This window comes from Eurosta solidaginis, chromosome 4, assembly GCF_040869045.1.
Source record: "Eurosta solidaginis isolate ZX-2024a chromosome 4, ASM4086904v1, whole genome shotgun sequence".
NCBI lineage: Eukaryota > Metazoa > Arthropoda > Insecta > Diptera > Tephritidae > Eurosta > Eurosta solidaginis.
In genome coordinates, this window is record NC_090322.1 from 239776529 (window position 1) to 239799557 (window position 23029).

At 31.0% G+C, this 23029-nt stretch overlaps 1 protein-coding gene across 15 annotated transcripts in view; it reads right to left on the reverse strand.

Moving 5' to 3' along the window:
• Nucleotides 1-5384: 5384 nt before the first annotated feature.
• LOC137251134 (uncharacterized) overlaps nucleotides 5385-23029 on the reverse strand; it is a 28032-nt gene continuing 10387 nt past the window's right edge. For 14 of the 15 annotated variants that reach the window (XM_067785233.1, XM_067785243.1, XM_067785236.1 and 11 more), the window contains one exon: nucleotides 18917-22682. In XM_067785233.1, coding sequence (XP_067641334.1) covers nucleotides 21838-22682 — 845 coding nt within the window. In that variant the 3' untranslated portion in view covers nucleotides 18917-21837. Of the gene's footprint in view, nucleotides 7825-18916; nucleotides 22683-23029 lie in introns of those variants that run through there. The other variant, XR_010953166.1, reaches the window with a different exon arrangement.

Sequence of the window (23029 nt, forward strand, 5' to 3'; positions counted from 1 at the left end):
CAAAAAAATACACATTTCTCAATTGAAAATGTTTAACAACGCCAAAGCAAAAAATAAAATGTCATATAAATTTCGAGCTCTAAATGTAAAGCATTTTTTTGTGCCGTGTATGAAAAATCTATACTTTTGTGAATGCCCTCATCAAACGCAGTCTAGTTAGTTCCCAAAATTTATGAGATAAGCTTCTGCATGCTCTTTCTTTTGCTACTGAGAGCATTCTAGAGAAATAGCATTAGCTGCAACAAATATTACTTTCGTTAGAAGTTATATTTCTGAAGCGAAATTATGGGGGGACGTTTCTGTACCGCTCCATTAATACATATGTGGCCTTTTTGGAATGGCAGTGCCCTCTTCATAAGCAATCTAGACGAAATACCAAAAATATTTCTTACGTTCAAACTTTCCCACGAGGGACATTTTCTTATTTTTTCCAAAAATTTAAGTCCAAATAGCATGAAATGCAAAAAATATTCAGTTCCATTAAAACATTTATTTCTGAGAGATGAATGAAATGTTTTCCTATTCCTGAAAACTTGCACCCTTATGCCCTACCAATGTTTTTTTTCTGCTAGAGTTGTTATCAGAAGCAGTCTAAAAAAAACATTAACTCTAAATAATATATCTTGTTTTTCTAATGGGGAATAAAAAGGGAAATTTTGTTCCCTTTCCTAGAATTTGAGTAATTACTTCCAATACACGGCCGCCGTGGTGAAATTGAACCGTGCTCCGCCTACCACACCGAGAATCCTGGGTTCTCGCCCCGGGCAAAGCAACATCAAAATTTTAGAAACAAGGTTTTCAAATTAGAAGAAAATTTGTCTAAGCCGGGTCGCCCCTCGGCAGTGTTCGGCAAACACTCAGAGTGTATTTCTGCCATGAAAAGCTTTCAGTGAAAACTCATCTGCCTTGCAGATGCCGTTCGGAGTCGGCATAAAACAAGTAGGTCCCGTTCCGCCAATTTGTAGGAAAAATTGCAAGAGAAGCTCAGCCTAAAATCTCTTCGGAGGTTATCGCACCTTACATTTATTTATTTTTTACTTCCAATAAACAAAATAGAGGTCAAATTGCATTAGAACTTTACACCAGAACAGCCCAATTTTGGAATAATTCGTAAACCTTCTCTATTTTCCTTAAAGTTTGAACATTGTGAACATACTCATATTTTCGACGTGTTTGAAAATAATTTCACTTTGTAATTCTAGTTATGACAAAACACACCGTTGAGTATGCTCGATCGTTGGCTGAGCAGTACTGCCCGTTTACATAATTTTGCATAGGACTTAGGCGGTTATTCCTTATGACCACATGGTACTAAATGTTGCATACTTTTCTGCGCACTTGATATTGTTATAGAGATTTTTGGCGATGGAGTTTTAGCGTTAGCAACGGTTGGAATATGGTTTCTAGAATTTTGTAAATTTTTTAACGACAGTCGTCAACGGTATATAATGAATCGGTAAATATAACGATCTCGATTGTCAATAAAAAATTTTTATCGACATTCGTTAATCCATGATAAGCTATTGTCACTAAATAATAGAATATTAAAAAATTCTTTAACGACATTACCTGTGAAGCCACAAACTCATAAAATTGTCAACACGTTAGTGAGTTGAGTTAGAAGCAGTCATTTTCGTTAATTAAAATTTCGATGAGTCGCATCATTAAAAGTTAGGATGGAAGTTATTAACTTGACAATCTTAAAATTATCTTCTATTATTTAGCGACTATACTAATCAAAGTTTAAACAGTGTCGTTAAAAAGTGATCGTCGAATCCCAAAATGTTATAGTTATCGATTTTCCAATACATCGATCAGGAAATTTGTAAAAAACTTAGTGAATTCGCCCACAGATGACAAATCTTTAACGCTACATTCGCTCAACGGTTGATCAAATGTTTGAATGAATTAGTTGGAATTTTGCTCATAGGAAACACAAATGATGGTCATCAACAGAGCTGCAACATTTGGTCAATTCAACAGTTACGTGTACTATAGTGACAAATTTTTGATCCTTTTCTTAGTTGTTTCATTCCGGAAAGAAAATTGTTGCTTCAAAGGCATTACGAATTTTTTCAAGTTCCCAAAAAAATTCAAATTTCAAAATTTGTTTTAAGAAATTTTTAAAGATTTGCGAATTTGTTTACGTTATTTTCGCCACTTTTTTCTACAAGAATTTGTTAGATACGCAAAATTTTTGTGCAAAATTTATTTTAGCATTTTTGGCGTTGTCTTGTCAACACATATTTTGTTGTTTCGAAAAAAATTCAAATTCCAAAATTTTTTTGAGAAATTTTTAAAGATTTGCGAATTTGTTTACGTTATTTTTACCACTTTTTTCTACAAGAATTTGTTAGATACGCAAAATTTTTGTGCAAAATTTTTTTAGCATTTTTTGTAACTTTGTGGAAATCTATGAAAAACTTTAAAATAAATATGGCTTGTATATATATATATTCATCTAGTTATTGTTATTTTATACATATTGCTAATATTTTTTTCCTGTTGGGTATGTATATCATTATGTAAAAAAATATAAAAAAGTATTAGTAAAGTAAAAAATAAATTTAATAAAACTATATTTATTTAGTTAAGCGTTAAGTTAATTAACTTAAAATAATGAAAGCCATATATACTTATGCAAATTTTTAAGGAATAATTTAGTGACCTATGACATAGTAATTGCATTTTAATACATTATTTACAATTTAATAAATTATAATTTAAAAAATAATGCAATCTATTTTATTCAATTTAATCTGCGTTGCTAAACTGTAGAATGTGTTGAAAAAATAAGCAACTCCTTGCCTATAATTTTTTTATATTAACAAATGTATCAATGAATTTCATACACACTGTATACCTTTATAGCATGTTTACACGAAGCTTAACTGCTTAACTCACATATGACTGTTTGTGAAAAGTAAACTAAATTTAGTGACCTTTCCTATGCAATTCATTATGACCTATAGCTCAGAGAGCGCAAACATATTTCGGCAATGCATTCCGCTTAGCTAGCTGCTGCACCGATTTGACAAAATCTAATTAACGTGAACGGGTATTGAGGCAGCTTAATGGCTGCCTGTTGAACGACAAAATCGTCTCTGGCTTTACAATAGACGATCAAATTTTGAATAATTACTACACATAGGACCAAGACAAAAGTTGTGCTTCCATCAGCATCAACCTTTGTCCATTGTATTAATGAATCCCGAAAATGGTTTAAATCAGGGCTGTCATGTAATTCAAGTCGGTTTTGAGTTTTGTCGGAATTACAAACTAATGCGGCAGTTACCCACCGACGTGTGCCGTACGTACGGACGTTTGTCGTACGAAGCATGTTTGACCGAACTCTCAAGCCCGTAGGAATCAATGTGTGCGTCTGTGTACATGTACATAACATATTTGTGTGTGTATTGTTTACAACAAAGCACTGTTGCCATTGGCCAGTTTGCATGCATGCTTATGGAAATATCTTTTTCCAATTTAATTTTTGATATTGGCCGGAATACATATTAAATAAGTATAAATAGATTACATATTTATAATCAGCACTTTTACATAATTATTTCGAATTATTTTCACAATTTTTCAAACTTTAATTAGGTGTTTTTGCATAAAATTGCAAACGGTCAAAAATTAGCGCACAAAAGTTTACTAGGCAACTCTGTCTAGTGAGAGAGCGATCAGCTGACACGTTCTTACGGAAAAAATCAAAATTGTTTTGATTTCTACGTTCCGGGCTACGTACGTACGGGCGTTGCACGTCAGTGAGTTTTCGTTTACATTGCACACTCATAAGATAGGTCGTGTCAGCTGACACGTTTTTGGTACGCACGTTCGTAACTGCCGCATAATATTGATTTAAAGGCCAATTAATGGCGACTTATAACCATAAAACAATAACCAGATAAAACAGTTGATCAAACCTACCTTATGGAAATCAATGTAATCGATCACCATACCATAACCAACCAATTAGTTTTTGGTTTCTCGCCATATCCATGACCTAAACCTATTTGAGTTAGTGAATTTAACAACTTATTGTAGATTTTATTCATTGTTTTGGATACGTTATGACTAAGAGACTTATTTTTTGTGGAATATGTTTGTAATTTTTTGCGTTTTCGTCATTTTTAAGAAATTTGCACGATTTTTAGGTTAAGGGATCATTAATCGATCACATTGGAGATGGTTATGGATATGGGTATGGTTACGACTATGGCGTTAGGGTTAAGGAAGTTTAATTGACCCTTTAAATTGGTGTTAAAAAAACGGTATTGATTTTGCCCTTTTCTAATGTAAATAAAAGCGATGTTCGAATCAGCTGTTTTACAGTGTTATCGGTGCACCGGTAATTTTGATGTTAATTTTTTGACAATATTTTATAAAATTATTGTTTTGTGCATTTAAACAGAATTAAACAAATTTATTGACATCAAAATGGCATCAGCAGTTGTAGCATTTATGTTATTGGAAGAAGAAAGTTGCGAGAAGGTCAAAAGGAAAACTTTGAGATCGCAGCAATCCATTTGAGTTGCCAGAGCCAGCGTAATTAAAAATAATTCTTAATTTGGGTTTCTAAATATTTATAGTGTACTTCCAGTTTAATCGCATACTATCGCATATCCAAAGAGGCTTTCCGAATGGTATTGGACACCATTGAAGGACGCTTAACTCGCTCGAGTCAGTGCTGCAATCAGCAGCTACGTTACGATTTTTAGCTGAAGGATCCTATCAAAGATAAGTTGGCAAGGATTCTAGCATGAGTGTAGGTAGAAGCACATTGTCATCGATTTTAGATGATGTGCTTCGTGAAGCCCTTCGTAATATCTGGATGTTTCTCCATAAATTCAATCAAAATACTGTTTTGCATTGAATTTTTATGCTTTCCCCTTCTAAGAATGAAAATATATGTAAATTTACATTTATTTTTATAAAATAAACCTTTATTTACTTACATTTTTAGAAAATATTCAACTGCTAGAGAAAAACAACTATGAAAAAATAAAATCCAACGGCATTTAACTGATTGGATTGTTTCCGATAGCAAAATCGATATTATCGGATTCTGTGACACCTAAAACCGACACTAATTCCAATTCGAACATTAAACCCATAACATTGCATTTCATGACAGCAAAGAAATTTTTTTGTCGTTTTTAAATCCGATTCCGACAACAATTGGATTCCAGACAGCCCTGAATGATTGGCTTTTGTTGGCAACGCTAAAAGGATTGCCGAAGTAAAACTATAGTAGGGTGGGTGCTAAAATTCAAAAGTGTAGTAGATAAAAAATGTATAACCGAAGTGAGAATATTGTAACATTCTCAATAGCTTCACCTGCGTTGCGAAACGTCAGTTCGGTCGCCATTTTTAGGACGCACAATTTCCACCGCAAAAAAAAAACACTGAAAAAATTTTATTTCAATAACCCCAAATTTTTACGCCGAAAAAATGAAGCTAGTACAGTCAGTCAATTAGGATTGTTGTAGACATTCAGCAAAATTTATCGCATTATGGTTAATGCAACGGAGCTTTATGTAAAGAGAACAAATTTGTTCAGTTATTTCAACAGAGCATAGCTAGGCAGCCACCGTTGTGTGATGGCAGTGCTACGCCTACCACACCGCAGGTCCCGGGTTCAAGGTCTGGCGAAAGCTACTTTAAAATTTAAGAAAAACGTTTTTTTCGGTTAGAAAAAAAATGTCTAAGTAGAGTAGACTCGAAAATTGTGTATTATTTAAAAGAGCTGTGGCTTGCATTTTTTTTTTAACTTTGACTGCTGAAGCGCCAATTACTTGAAAAGTGAATTCAACAGCTAGTTTTGAAGGATAAAAATTGGAAGAAACAACGGTTTAATTTACCTGTCATTCAACTGATTTCACCACCTTTTTCTTTCAATTTATACGAGTTTTCTCCAAAAAAAGTTAAGATATTTTAAGTACAAATTTTGAAGAAGGCCAAATTTTGCTTTGATAAAAACTAGCCCTAATGTTGTGTTCTGTTTTCAATATCGGGATTCAAGGGACTGTGTAGTGCTACTCTTTTAAGGGGTTGGCAGCGCAATTTGTAGCTTCTCCAACCCAATTGTGAACCTCACCTACCCGTGGCGAATCCTCTTTCTTTAGGAGTGGCTCTGACGATCTCAAGTTCGCCATGAAACTAGGTGCTGAGGAGGGATGGCCTAGAAGGTCAAGGTGACCATATTAAGTAGTTTACCGAGTTGGTCGGGCTTGTACCTTAATGCTGCTTGTTAGCGAAATATACCGGAATGTGTGTACCGGATGTATATCCAGAAAAAGATCACCAACCTCGATAACACTCCGCAAAGCCATCGGGGAGTTTTCTTATGGCTACAATAAAACCAAAAACATGAACTTTTATTGGAAATAAATAAATTTGAAAACAACTTTGATTCATCGATGTTCAATGTGTCAAAATGACAAATAGTTATATCTTACAAAGAGCCATCTTGCATTTCCAAACATTTTCGGTTAGTGTTACAACAAAAATTTTCAACTTAATGGATTATTTTCTGCGCCTGCTCACGCTTGGCTAAAGGGCCCATTACTGATACTTAGCATAAACTTGACTTGACTTGGCTTAAAATTGGCAACTTAACCACGATTATACTCCACTTAGCGCATACAATCTGGCATCATAATCAATAAATGCCAATTTGTATGACAAAATGTCAAAATGAAAAGGAAACAAACAAATGGCATCTCAAAATGTAAACGTCACTTAGAACTTACATAGAATATCAAAATTCAACAGACTTCTAAGTCAAGTTAAGCGTTGCTAAGTTTTGAGTAATCAGAAACATGCAATGTTCATTTAACAGAACTGTAAGTGACAGTTCTCAAGTCAAGTCAAGTCTATGCTAAGTATCAGTAATGGGCCCTTAAGACCCCAGCTATTAGGAGCACGTATAATTCATAAATATGAAGTTGAAGTTCAGAAAAGTACAGAATCAAGCGCTCGTGTAAACACACCATAACAAGCTATTGGTTATGGTAAAATTTTAATGAAAAATAAAGCTGTTTAATGAAGAAAAATTAAAAATACACGGTATAAATTCCTTACTAGATATTTAAGATTTTGGCATGCTTATTGTTTGTTCACTCTTTTCAACCCACATAAAAAAAATATATATATAAATTAATAGAATATACAATCTGCCATGAGTGAAATTTTTTTTTACAATTAAGTGTTGTATATACATACATTGTAAATGCATAAATTAACTTAATACTTCATTTGGATATTGAAAAAATTATTATATTTTTTATATATATAAAAAAAATTATGTAAAAAAACAATTTCAATTTCTTTTTTAATTAAAACAAAAAAAGAAATACTTTTAAGTAAACTTATACTTTTTTCTTATTCAACAAAATCATTAAATATTTTTCTTTCGTTCGTGTGTTAAAATCGAGTCATCAGCAACCGATCATTATAGGCAAACAAACAAATATGCTAAGCTTTCAATAAACACTTACGTTTAAGTTAGCAAAAAAAAAAAAATATTTTTCTTTGCATTATGTAATAATTTTGTGTTCCTTTTACATTAAAATTAGTAAAAGTGCCAACAGTATCATACAAATTATAAATTATTAATATACGTTAATGTATTCGTTTATTTTAGCGTATTTTCATTTAGTAAGTTTTCTACTTAAATTTTTTTTTAGTTTTTTTTTTTTTGCTTCTTATTTCCTTACTTAGTTTACCCATATTATTCTGGCTTTATTTTGTGCTTTAACAGCTTTGCCGCGTCCCATGCAGTACTTCCATGTTTTCATTGTATTTGTTTCACTTTATCTGAAATATAGTTATATTCTGCCAGTGAATTACTTCATACACTTATTATGGTGGAGCGTAATAAAAATATAAATATCTCTCGTGGATTGCAGATGTTTATTGAAAATAAAAAAAATATAACCGAACAAAACAGTTTTTTCCCATTCGAATTCTTATCTATTGACGCTCTGAATTCGGGAAATTGTTTTGGGTCAAAAACAAATAAAAAAACAAATTCTGCCTTGAACGGTTTTTCTAAAACGAGAGTAAGATTAGGAAAATTTGATTTCCATATATGGCTTCCAAATTATTTACTCAAGAAAAATGCAAAAAAAAGTATCACCCCATAGGTATTAAAGCCCATTAAGGCTTTATACCCAACAGTTGTGAAATTTTTTAACCTTGGGCAAAAAACTATATTATGGTTTCCAATTTTCCTCATTGATAAAAGTTATAAATAACGTTAGGAAATTTTTTCGATTCGAATATTTACACCTGACCGCGACTATTAGGAAAATTGTTTTATGTTGCAATACAAATCACAAATTTGTGATCTCCGAGTTTCCTTAACAAGCGCAGTCAAGTCTAAAAAATTTTAGTAAGACAGTTTATCTCGATCGCAAGAAAGTTTTTCCCATAAACAGCTTCCGAGATCAGAGCGGTCCAGAAAAAAATGTTAATAAAATGATAATTCAGCTTTCTCAAGCTAACAAATACCTTATAATTCTTGAAACTTTTTAAATAAATGAATTGCTTATACAAGTTAACGAGTTTCGTGCTAAGCATTCAAGGGGTTGACAGCGTTTATAGCTTCTCCAACACAATTTCCAACTTCATCTAACCCTGGCGAATCCTTTTTATTTAGCTTGCGAGACTCTGGCGAACTCAATTTCAAGTTGAAAGAGCTAGAAGGTTAAACGTCGTCATATCAAATCAGCCAGAGATTGTCATGCTGGTATGTGAATGGTGCTAATTTCCAGAACGGAAGAGTGATATCCGGCAAAGGACCATAACCATCGATAAAACTTTCGACGTGTCTCCCTATCACTACAACAAGAGGAACACGAATATTTCCATATATTATGAATATTCATTATGAAATTAAACTACCATGAGTAATCTATAAATAAATAGATTTAAAGTATATTTTTTTATTTCAACAGACCAGGAGTGGCAAAAGCGGAGTAACACCACTTTCGAGCTGGTAGCTTAGGCCCACAAAACTATTTCAATACAATTTTTATTTCAGAACGGGAGAAAGTTTAAGGCAATCGCATTTTTGTCCTCTTCAAAAAATAGATTGTCCTAAGAATTTTTTGTGTAATTGAAACATCCCCTATTGTCAAACTTTTTATTTTTCTTTCGATAAGTGTATATTGCGACTCACATGAATTTCGGTCGAAGCTATTCTTATCTTCTAAATTATAGGTTCACAGCCGCACTTCGTGACCAAAGCCACTTATGTGGGCCCCGCGTTGGGCGCTATTTTAACCTCATATATATTTTCAAAGGTCCATGCATCTTATATCATAATATTATGCTTAGAACCAAGCGAATTTTTTATTATACAAAAGAAATATTTCTGATGTCTGACTTTTCAATTGACAAGGTTATTCTTAAAAATTAAGAATTTTAGAACATTTGCTCTGGAAACGCGAACTATAACCCTATTTAGGTAATAGGACTAACATATCATTGGTCAATTTAAAAAGGGTCCCACCGAAGTTCAATCCTTGTGGCTTGCAATCGTCTTTTCGGTTACATTACATATTTTTGCCAATATTTCCAATGTTATTTCTTTTTGTTCTAAGAAATCTTGACAAGAGTCCGTATTTTGTACGCTTTAAATTCCACTTCCGAATTATTATTTTTTATTACGTTCCACCACATTGTTTATGATTTATTTCTTTATAAGATTTACATGAATGTATATATATATGATATTAAAACTACATCAACTATCGACACGCACATATACAAACAGTACAAGAATTCTAACGATATTTTTTTTTAGTTCCTTTACTACTTTTATATTTGCTCATAAGTTCTATTTTTTATGATGATTAATTTTTATTTTATCTTATTTTGTTCTTATAATATAAGTCATAAATGGAAAAAATTATTTATGTGTACGTACACCTCTATTTCAATTACAGGTTTTTAATTTTGTTAATTTTTTGTTTTAATTTCCTTTATATTAACGCAGCTTGCAATTACGCTAATACTATTTAATTTATTAATTTTTGTCAGATTTAGGTACATTTAAAAAATATTATTACAAGTAATTTTCTCTAAACAAATTTTAATTTTCATAACACATATAATTGTTTAGTATTAGGGTGGAACGAAAGAAACATATTTCCTTAGCTTTGTTCTGAAATTTATTTAAAGAAATGCGTAAACTAATTAAATAAAAATTTGTCTGGTCTTAGATTTGTTGAATTTTATGAAATGAAGTGCTTAACATCACATTGGTCTACACTTAAATAGGGAATCCGTAACGTGTTAGCATTAACGGACGTGATTTAAGCCATTGATGTCCTGTTAATTTTTTTTAATCTGAAATCAATCTCTTCACATCAGATTTGGCTGACGTACGCGTACTAAATAGTAAAATATGTATGTATATTGCGTCTTCAATCATTAACAGACTTGTGTAAACCCATTTGCGCCTTTTTATTAATTTCTGAAATCATGTTCATAAGAAATTTTTTTAATATACAAAACTTTCCAAAACGTTGGCGTTAAACAGTAATTAAAAAACAAATAATTAAAACTGTTGTTTAGTTGGTTTTTGTTTCGCTATCTCAAATTGCTCTTCCAAGCTCAAAATAAAGTATTTATCTCTTTTTTATTTCGCTCCACCCTAGGGTTTCTCAGCCAAACTTTTTTTCTTTATTCGTTTTAAATTGTATCTTTTTTCGTAAAAATAAAACAGATTTATAAATATAAAATACATTAGAAATATGCCCTTAGTTTCCTCTTAAACAGTGTAAGTTTGAAAATAAATACAAAATTTCAGTTTTTAGTAGATACATAGATATTTGCTTTAGAGTTGGATAGTTTTAGTACCGCGTTAGATATAAAAAATATTATAAAAACAGGAAAATGTTAAAAGTCAATAGCAAAGACGTCTTTCTGAGTAGTCCTCTATAAGAAAGTATTCTTAATTTTTCTCAGTGTAGTTTTCAGAAACGTTGGTTATTGGTAGAAAAGTTTGGCGCCTAAAGTAAAGTGGATATTTATACCTAAAACTAATAATTAATGCTATAGCTTGGTTTTGTAATTTGTTTTTAGTTTTTTTGTTGGTTTAGTTTCCAATTTTTTTAATTTGTTTTTTTTTTTTTTTGCTTTGCTACCCGGCTTAAATTGAGATTTTCAAAGTTAACGCGCCCTATTTTTATCACAATATTAAACTATTCGTTCTGTATATTTTAATCGACCCGAAATTTAAGAAAAAAATTCCGAAAACTCATATCGTTTCAAAGTAAAAAAAAAAACAGCTCAAAACCTTCCATTGACTCGAAATAAAAACTCAGTCATTAGTAGTCATGCAATGAAAGGAGAAAGCTCGAAAAATTTCACGTTAATCTTAATATAGTCAAAAGCTTTTCCTTCTTTTTTCGTCTGAGAAGCTCGACAGATTTCGAAATTTTCTCGTAGTTCGAAGTTTTAACGAAGTGTTTTGAAAAGCTTAGGAAGTATTTAATAAAAATATTTGCTGTATTGAGAATTTTTCGAATATTCAAATGCTGTTAAGCTGTGAGCTTGTCAAGCTTTCAAAATTTATTTCTCTCACAGTTCTTTTATTAAGCATTAAGTTTATTTTTACCCTCACACTTTTCCCAACTTCATGTTACGCTCGATGATATACTTTTGGTAGCACAAATAAGATGTTTTCTTAAAAAGCTCCGAAGCTTTTGTATCGAATATTAATTGCTTGCCAAAATCGTCCATTTAGGAAAACTAATTGCTTTTGGCTTCAAACAATCAACACGAAAATTGTTTTGTATTTTAAGACGTTTACAAAGCTTTTTTTCGTGCCTTTAAAAAGCACGGAAAATATTTTTAAAAAATAGGATCCATACTTTTTTCTAAAGTTTCTCATTGGTAATGTCAAAGCTGTTCATTTGAAAATCACAGAAAACATTTGAAGTTTTCAAAACATGCTAAGCGTTTTTTTAAGCTTTTTAAAATTTGTTGAAAATTTTAAAAACTTTTAGGCCCGTTTTCTCATGTAAACTTTGAAAATTTTTGTTTATAGGGCATAGAATTTTAAGGTTCACATGTGACAAGCGGCCCTAGAACTATTGTAGAAACACCAATAGCTTTAATATGTATTGCTTTCCCACCCAGTACTTTTATTAGGCATTCAAGTTTATTTTTATTCGAAAGCTGCATCCATCTTTCAAATTTTACCAGTGTTGTCAGTCAGTTTCAATCAGTTTTTTGAGCTTTGGAGAATCTGTTGAATTTTCTAGAACTTTTAAGCTCTTGGACATGCCAAAAGCCTTTTAAATTTCACCCAATTTTAATAACTTTAAATCCCTTTATATTACTTTTAACCAGTAAGCTTTCCTCATTACCGCATTCCCTTCCTTTTATTTTATTTTGCATATTATTAGGCAGAGAACTTATTCGAGGTTGCAAAAAAGCTAATACGTAGTTCAAAAAACTGTAAAGTTTTACTTGTTTGCCTTTGGGTGGGTTAATTCGATTTTTTCATGAGATTTGGCTATTCCGAAAATAACTTAGATTATTGATTCAGCCGAGTATATCAAAATAGTGCTACAGATATGTTAAAAAGACGTTTGCTAGAAAATTTTCAACTTATTTATATTAAAATTCAATAATATACAATTCTTAAAAAATGTTACTCTGTTGATACATAATGGTTCAGATTGACATGGCGTATTGATTATTTTTATTTCTAAAATTTTTTATTTATACATAAATATTGATGCGTTAAATATTACAGCTTTAGTTTCAAGAGATTTTTTTGTACAGTTAAACCTAGATACAAACGAATATGAGTAAAATAAAAATAGTTCAAACGAAAAAATAGTTAAGTATAATAAAAGGTATTATTCTTTTTTTTTTTATAAAGTAAAATTTACGAATCATTCGTATCTTTGGTATAGATGTGAACAATACATAGTAGTTTATACACCAATTAGGAATTTTTCAAGTTAAAAATTAAAACAAATATGTAAATAAAAAGTATTCGCTACCCGGTTGTCCAAATATTTGAAAAAGTAAGAATTAATTTCTATTACAATTTAATTTTTTTCAATTCACAAAAAACTGGAATCAATTTTTGTAATCATAAAGCGAAATTTCTATACCAGTTATGGCTAAAACTCTGAAGCCCAAAAGCGTCAACTAAAATTACATTTCGGCGCTGGTCATTACAAGGATTACAGGCCAGATTGGTAAATTGTGATTAAAAATCAGTTTGCAAAACTTAAAAATATCAAACTTCCCATTTTGGCCTCAGCGCTGATGATTATCAGCCTAAGAGTATGCTGCATAAAATATCAAATGTTACGCATACGCCTTGTAGCAAGTTGAGAGTAAATTTTGCAAAAGATTCTGATATTCGGCAAGATTTCTAAATTTTCTACAAAAAATACCCCATACGATTTTCAAAATACGTACGCAACGTACGACATTCGCTCAATACTAAATTCTATTTAAAAATTGTGAGTTCGAATTGCGGTAAACAATTTATTACTTTGGTTTAAATGTAAATTATTATACAATTCGAAGTAGAGAATTTCAAATAAAAAAATATTTAAATAAATATGGTAGCATTAACGAAAATAGATTAAGAATAAATAAGATTTTATAAAGAATAAAAATTTAAAAAAATTTATTAAAATAAATTAAAAAACCAACTGTTCAGTCGAAAGGAATACATTTTTTAAATTTTGTGATGGAAGAAAATATTGCTTAATATTGTGAACTTACTACTTAATATTTGATTTCCAAAAATTTTCAACAGTTTTATTATTAAAAAATAAAATTAAAAGATATGTATTTAAGATTATAAGGAAAAGTAAATTAAAAAAATATATATATGTATACACATAAGTTTAATTGGGTAAATCCGTATAAAATCTCTAACTGTGTGGAATCGGCTTGTTTCGATTCTGTTAAACCTCGATTCACATTTTTGTATTGTTTATTTGAATTGAATGTTTTTACAAATTTTTATAATTTGTTCAAATTTGGGGCAATGGAACATATAAATGCTTATAAAAAAACAATCAAAATTGTAAAGGGTATTTTTTTTTTTTTTTTTTTGATACTGAAAAAATTTAGTTTTTAATTTTTTAATTTCAGTTAAATATTTTAAACGCATTCTGGACTTTTTGAGGTAATTTCCTCTTAAAATTTTGGTACTTTAAGTAATGCAACATAATTTCAGGATTTTTTTTTTCAAATTCAAAATTTTATATATTTTCTCGGAAATTATAAATTTTAAAACTATGAAAAAGAAAATTTAAACAATTAAAAAGAAAAAGTTTCGACTAAATAAAAGTAGATTGTTGTTACCAAACATTTCCCGATTTATCATAGAATAACATGTAAAGCTAATAAGAAATAATTTTTATGCTAATTTAAACCTAGGCTTACATCTTACATAGCTAAACTTAATATTTAAATTAAACTTATTAAATTAAAGAAGTGAATAAAATTTGTATTCTCTCACTGCGTATGTGTATATGGTAAATGCAATTTTCTTCAACCCCCCACCCTTCTTTCTTTCGAGAAATATACTGCTTGGTATGGTCTTAATGCGAGCTTAACTGGACAGTGTTGCTGCTAAATGAATACAACGAAAAAAATTTGGCTGTAATTGCGTTTTGCCAAAAATAGAAAGTTATTTGATTTTGTTTTGATTTAAATTTAGCGAAAAGATAATAATTCTTAAATTAAAAAAAATGCAATGGAAATTAAAAATAATTAAATATAGGTTTTTAATATTTCAGAAAAAAATTAAAAAAAAAAAAAACATTTTTCTAAATTATTATTTTCAAGCAATAAATAAAAAAATGATTTCCAGCAAATAAATTTTGAAAAAATAATTTCAACGAAACGAATTCTGCAGAGTTTTTATGGCCAATTAAAATTTAACAAGAAGTTAATTAGATTTAAAACAAAAATGTCAAATTTTACAAGGAATATACATATTTGAAAATTAATAAATCTCTAAAACTATATTTTCCAACAAAACTTATTTTTAGAAAATATTTTGAGTTCATTTCTGTGCAAATTTTTAAAACCACAGGCTTATTTCGAAATACTCAAACAACTGTTTTTCTTTTTATTTAAGAAAATAAGTTCGAAAAATAAAGGATTTTAAAACACAAAATAATGAACTCGATTTTGCCAAAATAAAACTCATTCAATGTTTTAATTCAAATTTCAACATTATCATAAAGTGCAATTAAATAAAAATTCATAAGCACCTTTTTTTCTTTCATTTCAAAGTTGAAAAAAAAATATTTTTTTGGAAATTAAAAACAATACATGTATGTACTTCAAGAAAATAAATTTCTAAATGTTTTTGTTTTTATCGGCCTTTTAATTAAGGATTCTTGATTCGAGCTCGAGCTCAAGCCGCAAACAATAATTTTAGTGATAATTGTGCTTTTTTTAAATGTTTCTAAATTTGAAAAACTATTTTTTTTTTATTTGCAGCTGCCACAGGTGTGCAGATAGATCAATTTCTTTCTTCTTCTATACCAAATTCAAAATACTATATTTTCAACTATCAAAAAGGTATTTTAATCAGTTTAGGGGCGTTTCTCCATCTCCAGTTAACACTTACTTAAGGCGGATCTATACAAGGTGATATCAAAGCGAATTTAACCCAATTCGCCGTGCAGCAGAATATCAAGTTTATAGTAAATAAGAATTAATAGATTTCAATTAAGATACTTCTTGCTGAAGCGAGGCGTTGCTTGGAAATAATCAAGAAGAAGCAATCAACTGATGGTATAACACCACTTTGTACTGAATTCGCCTTGCACTAAAGGCTTGTTTTCCTCGGAAAACGGTGCCGCTTTATTACGACAGCTAAAGAACGCCCGGTATACTCACCGTTTTCAGCGGCACCGCTTTGTTGGAAACTACGAACACTTACGGCAGACGATCCACAACATTTATTTTACATTTTTCCTTTTTTTTTTTAGTTTTCCCTCTTATTTTTTAACTGCACATACAAAAATAAAACATGTTCAAAAAAATTAAAATTCAAAAGTGTTGTTTATTTTATAAATATTCATTCAAAATGTTCACCGCTTTGACAATAGCGGTGCCAAAAAACGGTGATGAACGAGTTTCTACCGTCATGACGGCCGTAATATTTTATGCCCTGCCGCTATATTACGTTACCGTGAACTTCACCGTCTTCTTAGTTTACACATAATTACTTTTACACTGCAACATTTTTGACAACATACTCTTCCGCTATGCAACGGCCGCTAAATAGCGGCCGCGCTTTCGAGGAAACCAAGCCTTAACTGAAACTTTTGCTGACAGATCACCCGACCGATTTGTATTGAATCAAGGCGAATTCAGTACCAGCTGTTGTTATCCCAACAGCTGATTGCTTCTTCTTAATTATTTTCAATACATTGCTTTGTACTTTAATATGTCAGTCGACATTCTTCTGCACGGCGAATTGGTTGAATTCGCTTTGCCACCATCTGGTATGGATTCGCCTTGGCATTGAATTAAGTACCAAGATATGGAAAACGGTCCTTAAAGAGCAAACTGAGTAACTTTATTTAATCATATTAAAATTTAATAAAAAAGTTCGAAGACCAAAAGCTGTTAGAGGTATCGCAGTCAAAAGTTTGAAAAATAAATTTTCAAAAAGAAAATTTTCAAAAAAAAAGGTAAACACAAGTCATCAAAAGGCACGAAAGTAAACAAATTTAAAAAAGAATTGAGACCAAATTTTTTTAAAAACAAATTTCCTAAAGCCAATTTCAAAAAACAAAAAAAAACAAAACAAAAGTTAATAGTTTTAGGCATGGTGTAATGAATATTCAGTTGTTCTCATCCCGTTGACGTCTTTCCTTATTCTGACAAGTTCGGCATGCACATTTTATAGGGTTGTCTATCATACATAACTGCCTTTGAATTCTTCTATGATCAGAATAGATTTTACTATTCGTTTAGAAATACAATAACTACATATATAAGCCGGTAACAGAACTTTTTAGAAAAAAAGGTTAACATAACTTTGTATTTCCCCAAAAGAACATCGAACAAATTTTACAGAAAACTAATGTTTTTGAGAAAATTTTTACGAAAAATTAAACAATCAAAATTTATTACATTTGTAATACAAGTAAATACTGGCAAATAGAGCTGTCTAAAAAGTTAGGTTAAATTGTTGACATCACCTTATGAGTTATGACAACCATATTTAAAAAAATAAAATAAAAAGTTCACAGTATATGATCAAGCTCCACAAAGCTAATGGATTTAAACAAACGCATTGACCACATAGACTTTCATTAACAAAATTTGGAAAAGAAAAATTTTTTGAAATTTAAAATTAAAGGGAAATTGGTAACAGCATTTAACGCACTGCTAAGAGGATTTCAATTTTCAAGAGTATCATCGAAATCATGCGGCAGTTCATAATAAATTTATGAAACGGTTGGCAAGGGACACATTTTATTGGTTGCGATTCACTATTTTTTCATTGTAGTGCTAGTTGGGCTCTAGCTTTCAGATTAGACTTTGGCAATAAGAGTGTATGAATAACCTTTTACTTTAATACTTTCCGATTTTCTTAATGGAATTGGTATGCTAAATTTTAAATGCTTTTTTATGCTTTTAGTTTTTCTTAATTTTTTTTTCTATGATTTTACTACATTTACTGTCTAATAGATTCATATCTTAAACACTGCGTCTTATGTATTAGAAAACGTTTTTAAGTGTGTTTTTTTTTTTTTTTTTTTTGCACCTTTGAAACAACATTTTTTAAACTGCTTGCGCTCTTTTTGCATGTGTAGCTAAAAATTCTAATTTCTAATTCTAATTAATTCGTTTGCAGAGCAAAAGAAACACTCAAGTAGTTTTTTTTTTTCTACGAATAATTTGAAAATTCATGTTATGTATTTATAATTTTTGTTATGGCATGCAAATGTTGTAATATAAAATCAAACGAAAAATTATTAAACTATGGTATATTTTTAAAGCTATAACGTCATGCAAGATGTATTTAATATGCTTAGTTAATTTTTAAAAAGGAGGTAATTTACTATTTTGAAATAATACGTATCGAAAATGCATATTGTTACGAATATTAGCAAAACTGAGGAGTGCTGCCATCTCCAGGCCGATGCTAAGCAGTGACGTGAATTCACATCAATAATTCAATCATTATGTATCTACATAAACGAATCAATAATTGCGTCTACACATATGTACACATTCCGACGAGCAACATTTACATACAAGGCAGCGAGAGATGAGATGTCACACACCGATGAATTTACTTATACGCTTATGTGTGTGCGGGAGACTGTAAACTACAAACACATGCATATATCTTATCTGAGTTGTCACAAGAGAGAGCAATAATTTGTGCACGTAGGTGGCTGGCGATTTTGTAGCCGAAACAACTAGTAAGTTCTTGAAATAGAAGAGCCTAGAAGTATGCAGCGTAAACTATAAAAGCGGGGCAAGCGAGTAAGAAGTAATTCAGTTTGATTGGAGTTGTCAAGCAGTTTGATTAAGACGATATCTAGCGAGCAATAGCAGTGTAGAGTTTCATTGAGCTATCAATCAGTGTGGTTATTAAGCAAGCTATTCGTTGCACAGTTTGTTATTGTGAAGTACTTTAATAAAGGCCATTTTGCATTATTACAAATTGGAGTTATTTATTCAACAGTTTAGTGATTCGAACTTAGCAGAGGATTGCAAATAAGAGGATTTGCAAGCAAAATCGTTACAATATCATTGGTTATAAATAGAAGAATAGTGAAGCCAAAAAGTATGTTATGTTGGGCAAGATTTGCCTCATTTAAGCTCTTATTGAATTTATATTGCATATTTTTAGGCGTATAATTTTTTTTAGTATGAATACGATTTTAGAACACGTAAGGTCATTACAAGAATTTTTAGCTCTCAAGGCCAAAATAATGCCATAACAATTTCAAAAATCAGATGTCAAAAAACCAAGCTACAATAAAAATCAGTTTCGGCTGTTTTTGCAAGGATAAAAAAAAAACGCCAAAGAAATATCCGAGACCCTCCCAACATAAGCTAAAAGTTTATGTGCGAACTTTTGCTAATTTTTTTCCGAACAATACAATTTGTTTATCGATGTAATTAGTTTACATTAGTATTGTAATAAGCCTCAATGACTTTAAACCAAATTTAAACCTTTTATAAATAAATGCTGCATACTTTTAGGCTTCGAAATGTAATGACTTTGTAATCAAGATTGAGCGGAAATTCACAAAAGATTCTGATTGCCAAGACCAAGGTTCGAGATGGTTATATCAAATCGTTTTCGTTTCTTAATGGTGTCAGTTTTCGGAGCATTGCAGATCGATATCCGGCAAAGGACAATCAACATCGATTACACTTTCTAAAACCTTAGATAATGCAACAACACCATCCCTGCGTGAACGACATTTGAGACAGATCTAATGATTTCTGAGCTACAAAAACTTCCTTCTTCCCCCAACTTGATACCATACCAAAGTTTAAGTACCCGATATCCAAAAAACATTGTTTTAAAAATATCGAGCAGAAAATGTCGGTTTCGAGTGGTAATTCAAAAACATTGATCACTAGCTCATGCATCTCAAATGCACTCACATTATCGTGAGATATGGCGACTTACCAAGCGAAAATCGGCATTTTAATGAAAAGAGACGCCTAAAACTCACATACCCAAAGTTTCGAGGGGTCAAAAACCTCTGCTATCGCAGTAGTAGAAGTTGACAGTACTGGAATAAGATTCGCCAAAGTGCTTTCCCATCCGTTATACTCCCCTAAACTTTCAGTGTAAGTTTTTGCGATTACTACAGCAAGAACAACATAATGAACACAGAGCGAGAGGAGGAATAGCATCCACAATTTTATAAAGTTTATTCAGAAATGTCGCTACGCAATAAGTTCTAATAAACCTTGCGCTTGGTCAATTTGTAGCCGAACACAAAATGGAGAAACTTGACCTTGGGCTCTTCGGAGTTATATTCCCGTTGTTCTTAGTCCTTGTCGTGCTTGTTTTTTTTTCGTTATTTTCGTTTCGTATATTTCGTTTGTTCTCATTATTGTTAGCTTTGTAATTTTTGTTTTTATTTTTGTTAATTTTTTATATTGTTAGTATTATGTTGTTGTTGTAAATTCTTATTGCTGTTATAATTTCCTAATGTTCTTGAAAATTCCTCTTGTTTATCCTGTAAGTTGCTTTGAAGTGAGCCTTCAGGCGAAAAAAAACTATTTTCGAAGAGAAAACACGTCAGGATAGGATTAAATAATGCCGGAACCAACCTCGTTGCTGTTGTTCTAACCCCAAAACACTCCGCAACGAAGGATGGAATAGTTTCCTTTCAATTTAAGCTAAGACTATTTGCGAAAAAATTTATTTTAAAGTCGGTTTAAGGTCTAAAAAAAAATTATTAAAGAAGAAATACTAAACTGCTAAATATTTCGTACACTTTTGAAGTGAATCTTGTTGCTTCAAGAAAGGTCATCACTTAACAAGTAACTAAATGTGAATAATGAACAATATCAAGATAGGAACAATAGCAAAAAGAGTAATAAACATAAGAACAAAATATCCGGCAATAGCAGTACAAAGATTTCCGAAAATTAATGATCTTAAAACAAAGTACAAATAGTGAAATAAATTTGAAAAAAGCAAGAAAAAAATTTATTTTGGCATTCAGCCTAGAAATCGAAACTTTGAATTAAATACAATTAAAATGCATGCATTCATTTGGCAACACCGACAACTTAGTTTAAATAGTATTACAGAGAAGATCAATTCGTAGTTTCTTTTTGTTACTAAAATGCATACTTTTTATATCTTGTTTCAAGTTAATTTTTGCGTTACAATGTTATTTAACGCACAACAAATATACAAAACAATGAATTATTAAATTAATGCTTTAAAAAATAAAAAGTTAGAAAATATATGTATATGTATGTTTAGAAAATTAAAATGTTTGATGCAATAATTAATATACACATTTAAATTACAACATTGTTAGAGAATTTTGTTCATTACTTATTCACTTAATAACTGTATCAAATATATATATATATATATATATATATATTAATTCTATATAAGTCATGTTTACATCTAATTATTAATTTTATTATTATTATACTACAAAATCAAACTCATTTGTGCTAAAGCCAAAATATATAATACCGAGAAAGGAAAGAGAGAAATTGTGTTTGGTTTTTAAGTTAGTATTGAAATGTCCAGTGTAGTGGCAGAGGTGCTCCCTCTAAAGGCTACACGTAGAAGCTGTTCCGGTTGATCAGTCAAAATCAGGCTAAGCACTCAATTATGTACATACGCATATACACTACTCATATACTACATACATGTAAAAGTACATACGTAATATTTGATATATAAACTATTGATTGCATTGCCTATGTAGTGAGCGTGTATATTCACAAATTTTGACTTTGAAAGTGACATAAAAATTAAGTGTAGTTAGGCATACGTCTGTACGTATGTTAACCCTATAGAACAACAATATTTTCTTGTTTTTTTTTTTTTTGTTTGCAATCCATTGAGTTTATAAGGAGTTTGTTTACTTAATGTGTTTCTAGCTTAATTTCGTTTACAGACAAAAAATACTTGCTAATATTGGCATTTGTTAGATGTGGTATGTACGTAACATTTACATCATCAACCCGTTTCCGAGTCATTATCCATACTTGTATATACTGTTGCTCCTCCTATTGACATTATTCAGCGACTGCACTGCTCATAGCACCAAATGCATTGGTCTTGCTTAATATTGTTGTTCAGTCATAAATAAAATTCGCTGAATCACAAAGTGCATCGCTATCATCACCAAATTTACCATTCATTGTATAACTTGAACCAGCACCGTATACCCATTCTTTTTTAATGTAATCACCATCGGTAGTAGACGATGATGTCTGATGTAGTGGACCCAGTGAACTGTGATCTAGGCGAAAATCATCATCATCATCTGGATACAATTGCACTGGTATAGTATCGGGTATGGAATGTGGATCAAAAAGATTTCCATAAGGGGGCAGGGAATTATTCAAATCGACTTGATGATCAACTAGCTCACTATCAAAATTTGATATGCGAAATTTCGAACTTGGTGGTGAGTGTGGCGAATGTGGAGCGGCAGAATCTTCAAACATAACTTCTTCTTTAATGAGCATTTCATTTGAATTATCGCCTGAACCTGACGAATATAAATTCGGTTCGACTTTGATCATAGCCGTTGTGGCCAAGGACGGTGAAGATTTCTCATCATCATCATCATCATCAAAATTATTATGTTGACCATTGACACGCATTGCATGACGTTGCGCCGAATCAACATAATCCTCGATATCATCATCGTCATCATCATCCATATGCGCCGGATGTCGACGCCGGTGGTTATTGTGGTAATTTCGGTGGTTATTGTTGCGCTGTACCGCACGGTGGAGACTAGTTGACGACGATGAAGAAGAATTAAATTGTGTTTGATGATTGCGTGTACTACGAATGGTTGAGGTTCCAATGGCAGCGGATGCCAGCGAAAGTGGTGCACCCGATGCGGAAACAACCACTGACGAAGAACATGATGTTGACGACGATGATGGTGATGGTGAGGGTGAAGTACCTGTAATGGAATTGAGAGAAAATGTTTAATTAAAGTAGGTATAACAAAATTCCTCATTAGAAATTATTCCTAATTAAAAAAAACATCCAACCCCATGTAAGCGAATTGTTTAAAAAAGTTTTGTTACATATTTTAAGGAGACAACATAACTATATACGATAAAATCTCTTTTTTCGGGGTTTCTGACCAAACCAATTATTTTTGAAGAAGTTTAATCTCAAAGCATGCTCAAACGCCTGTAATTTATCTCCAGTTTTTACAGGTTAAGACCGACAAAAAAATAGGCAGATCTGGTAGTGCAGCACATGTATTCCGATGCATTTGATGTGCTGAATCCTAATTTTGAA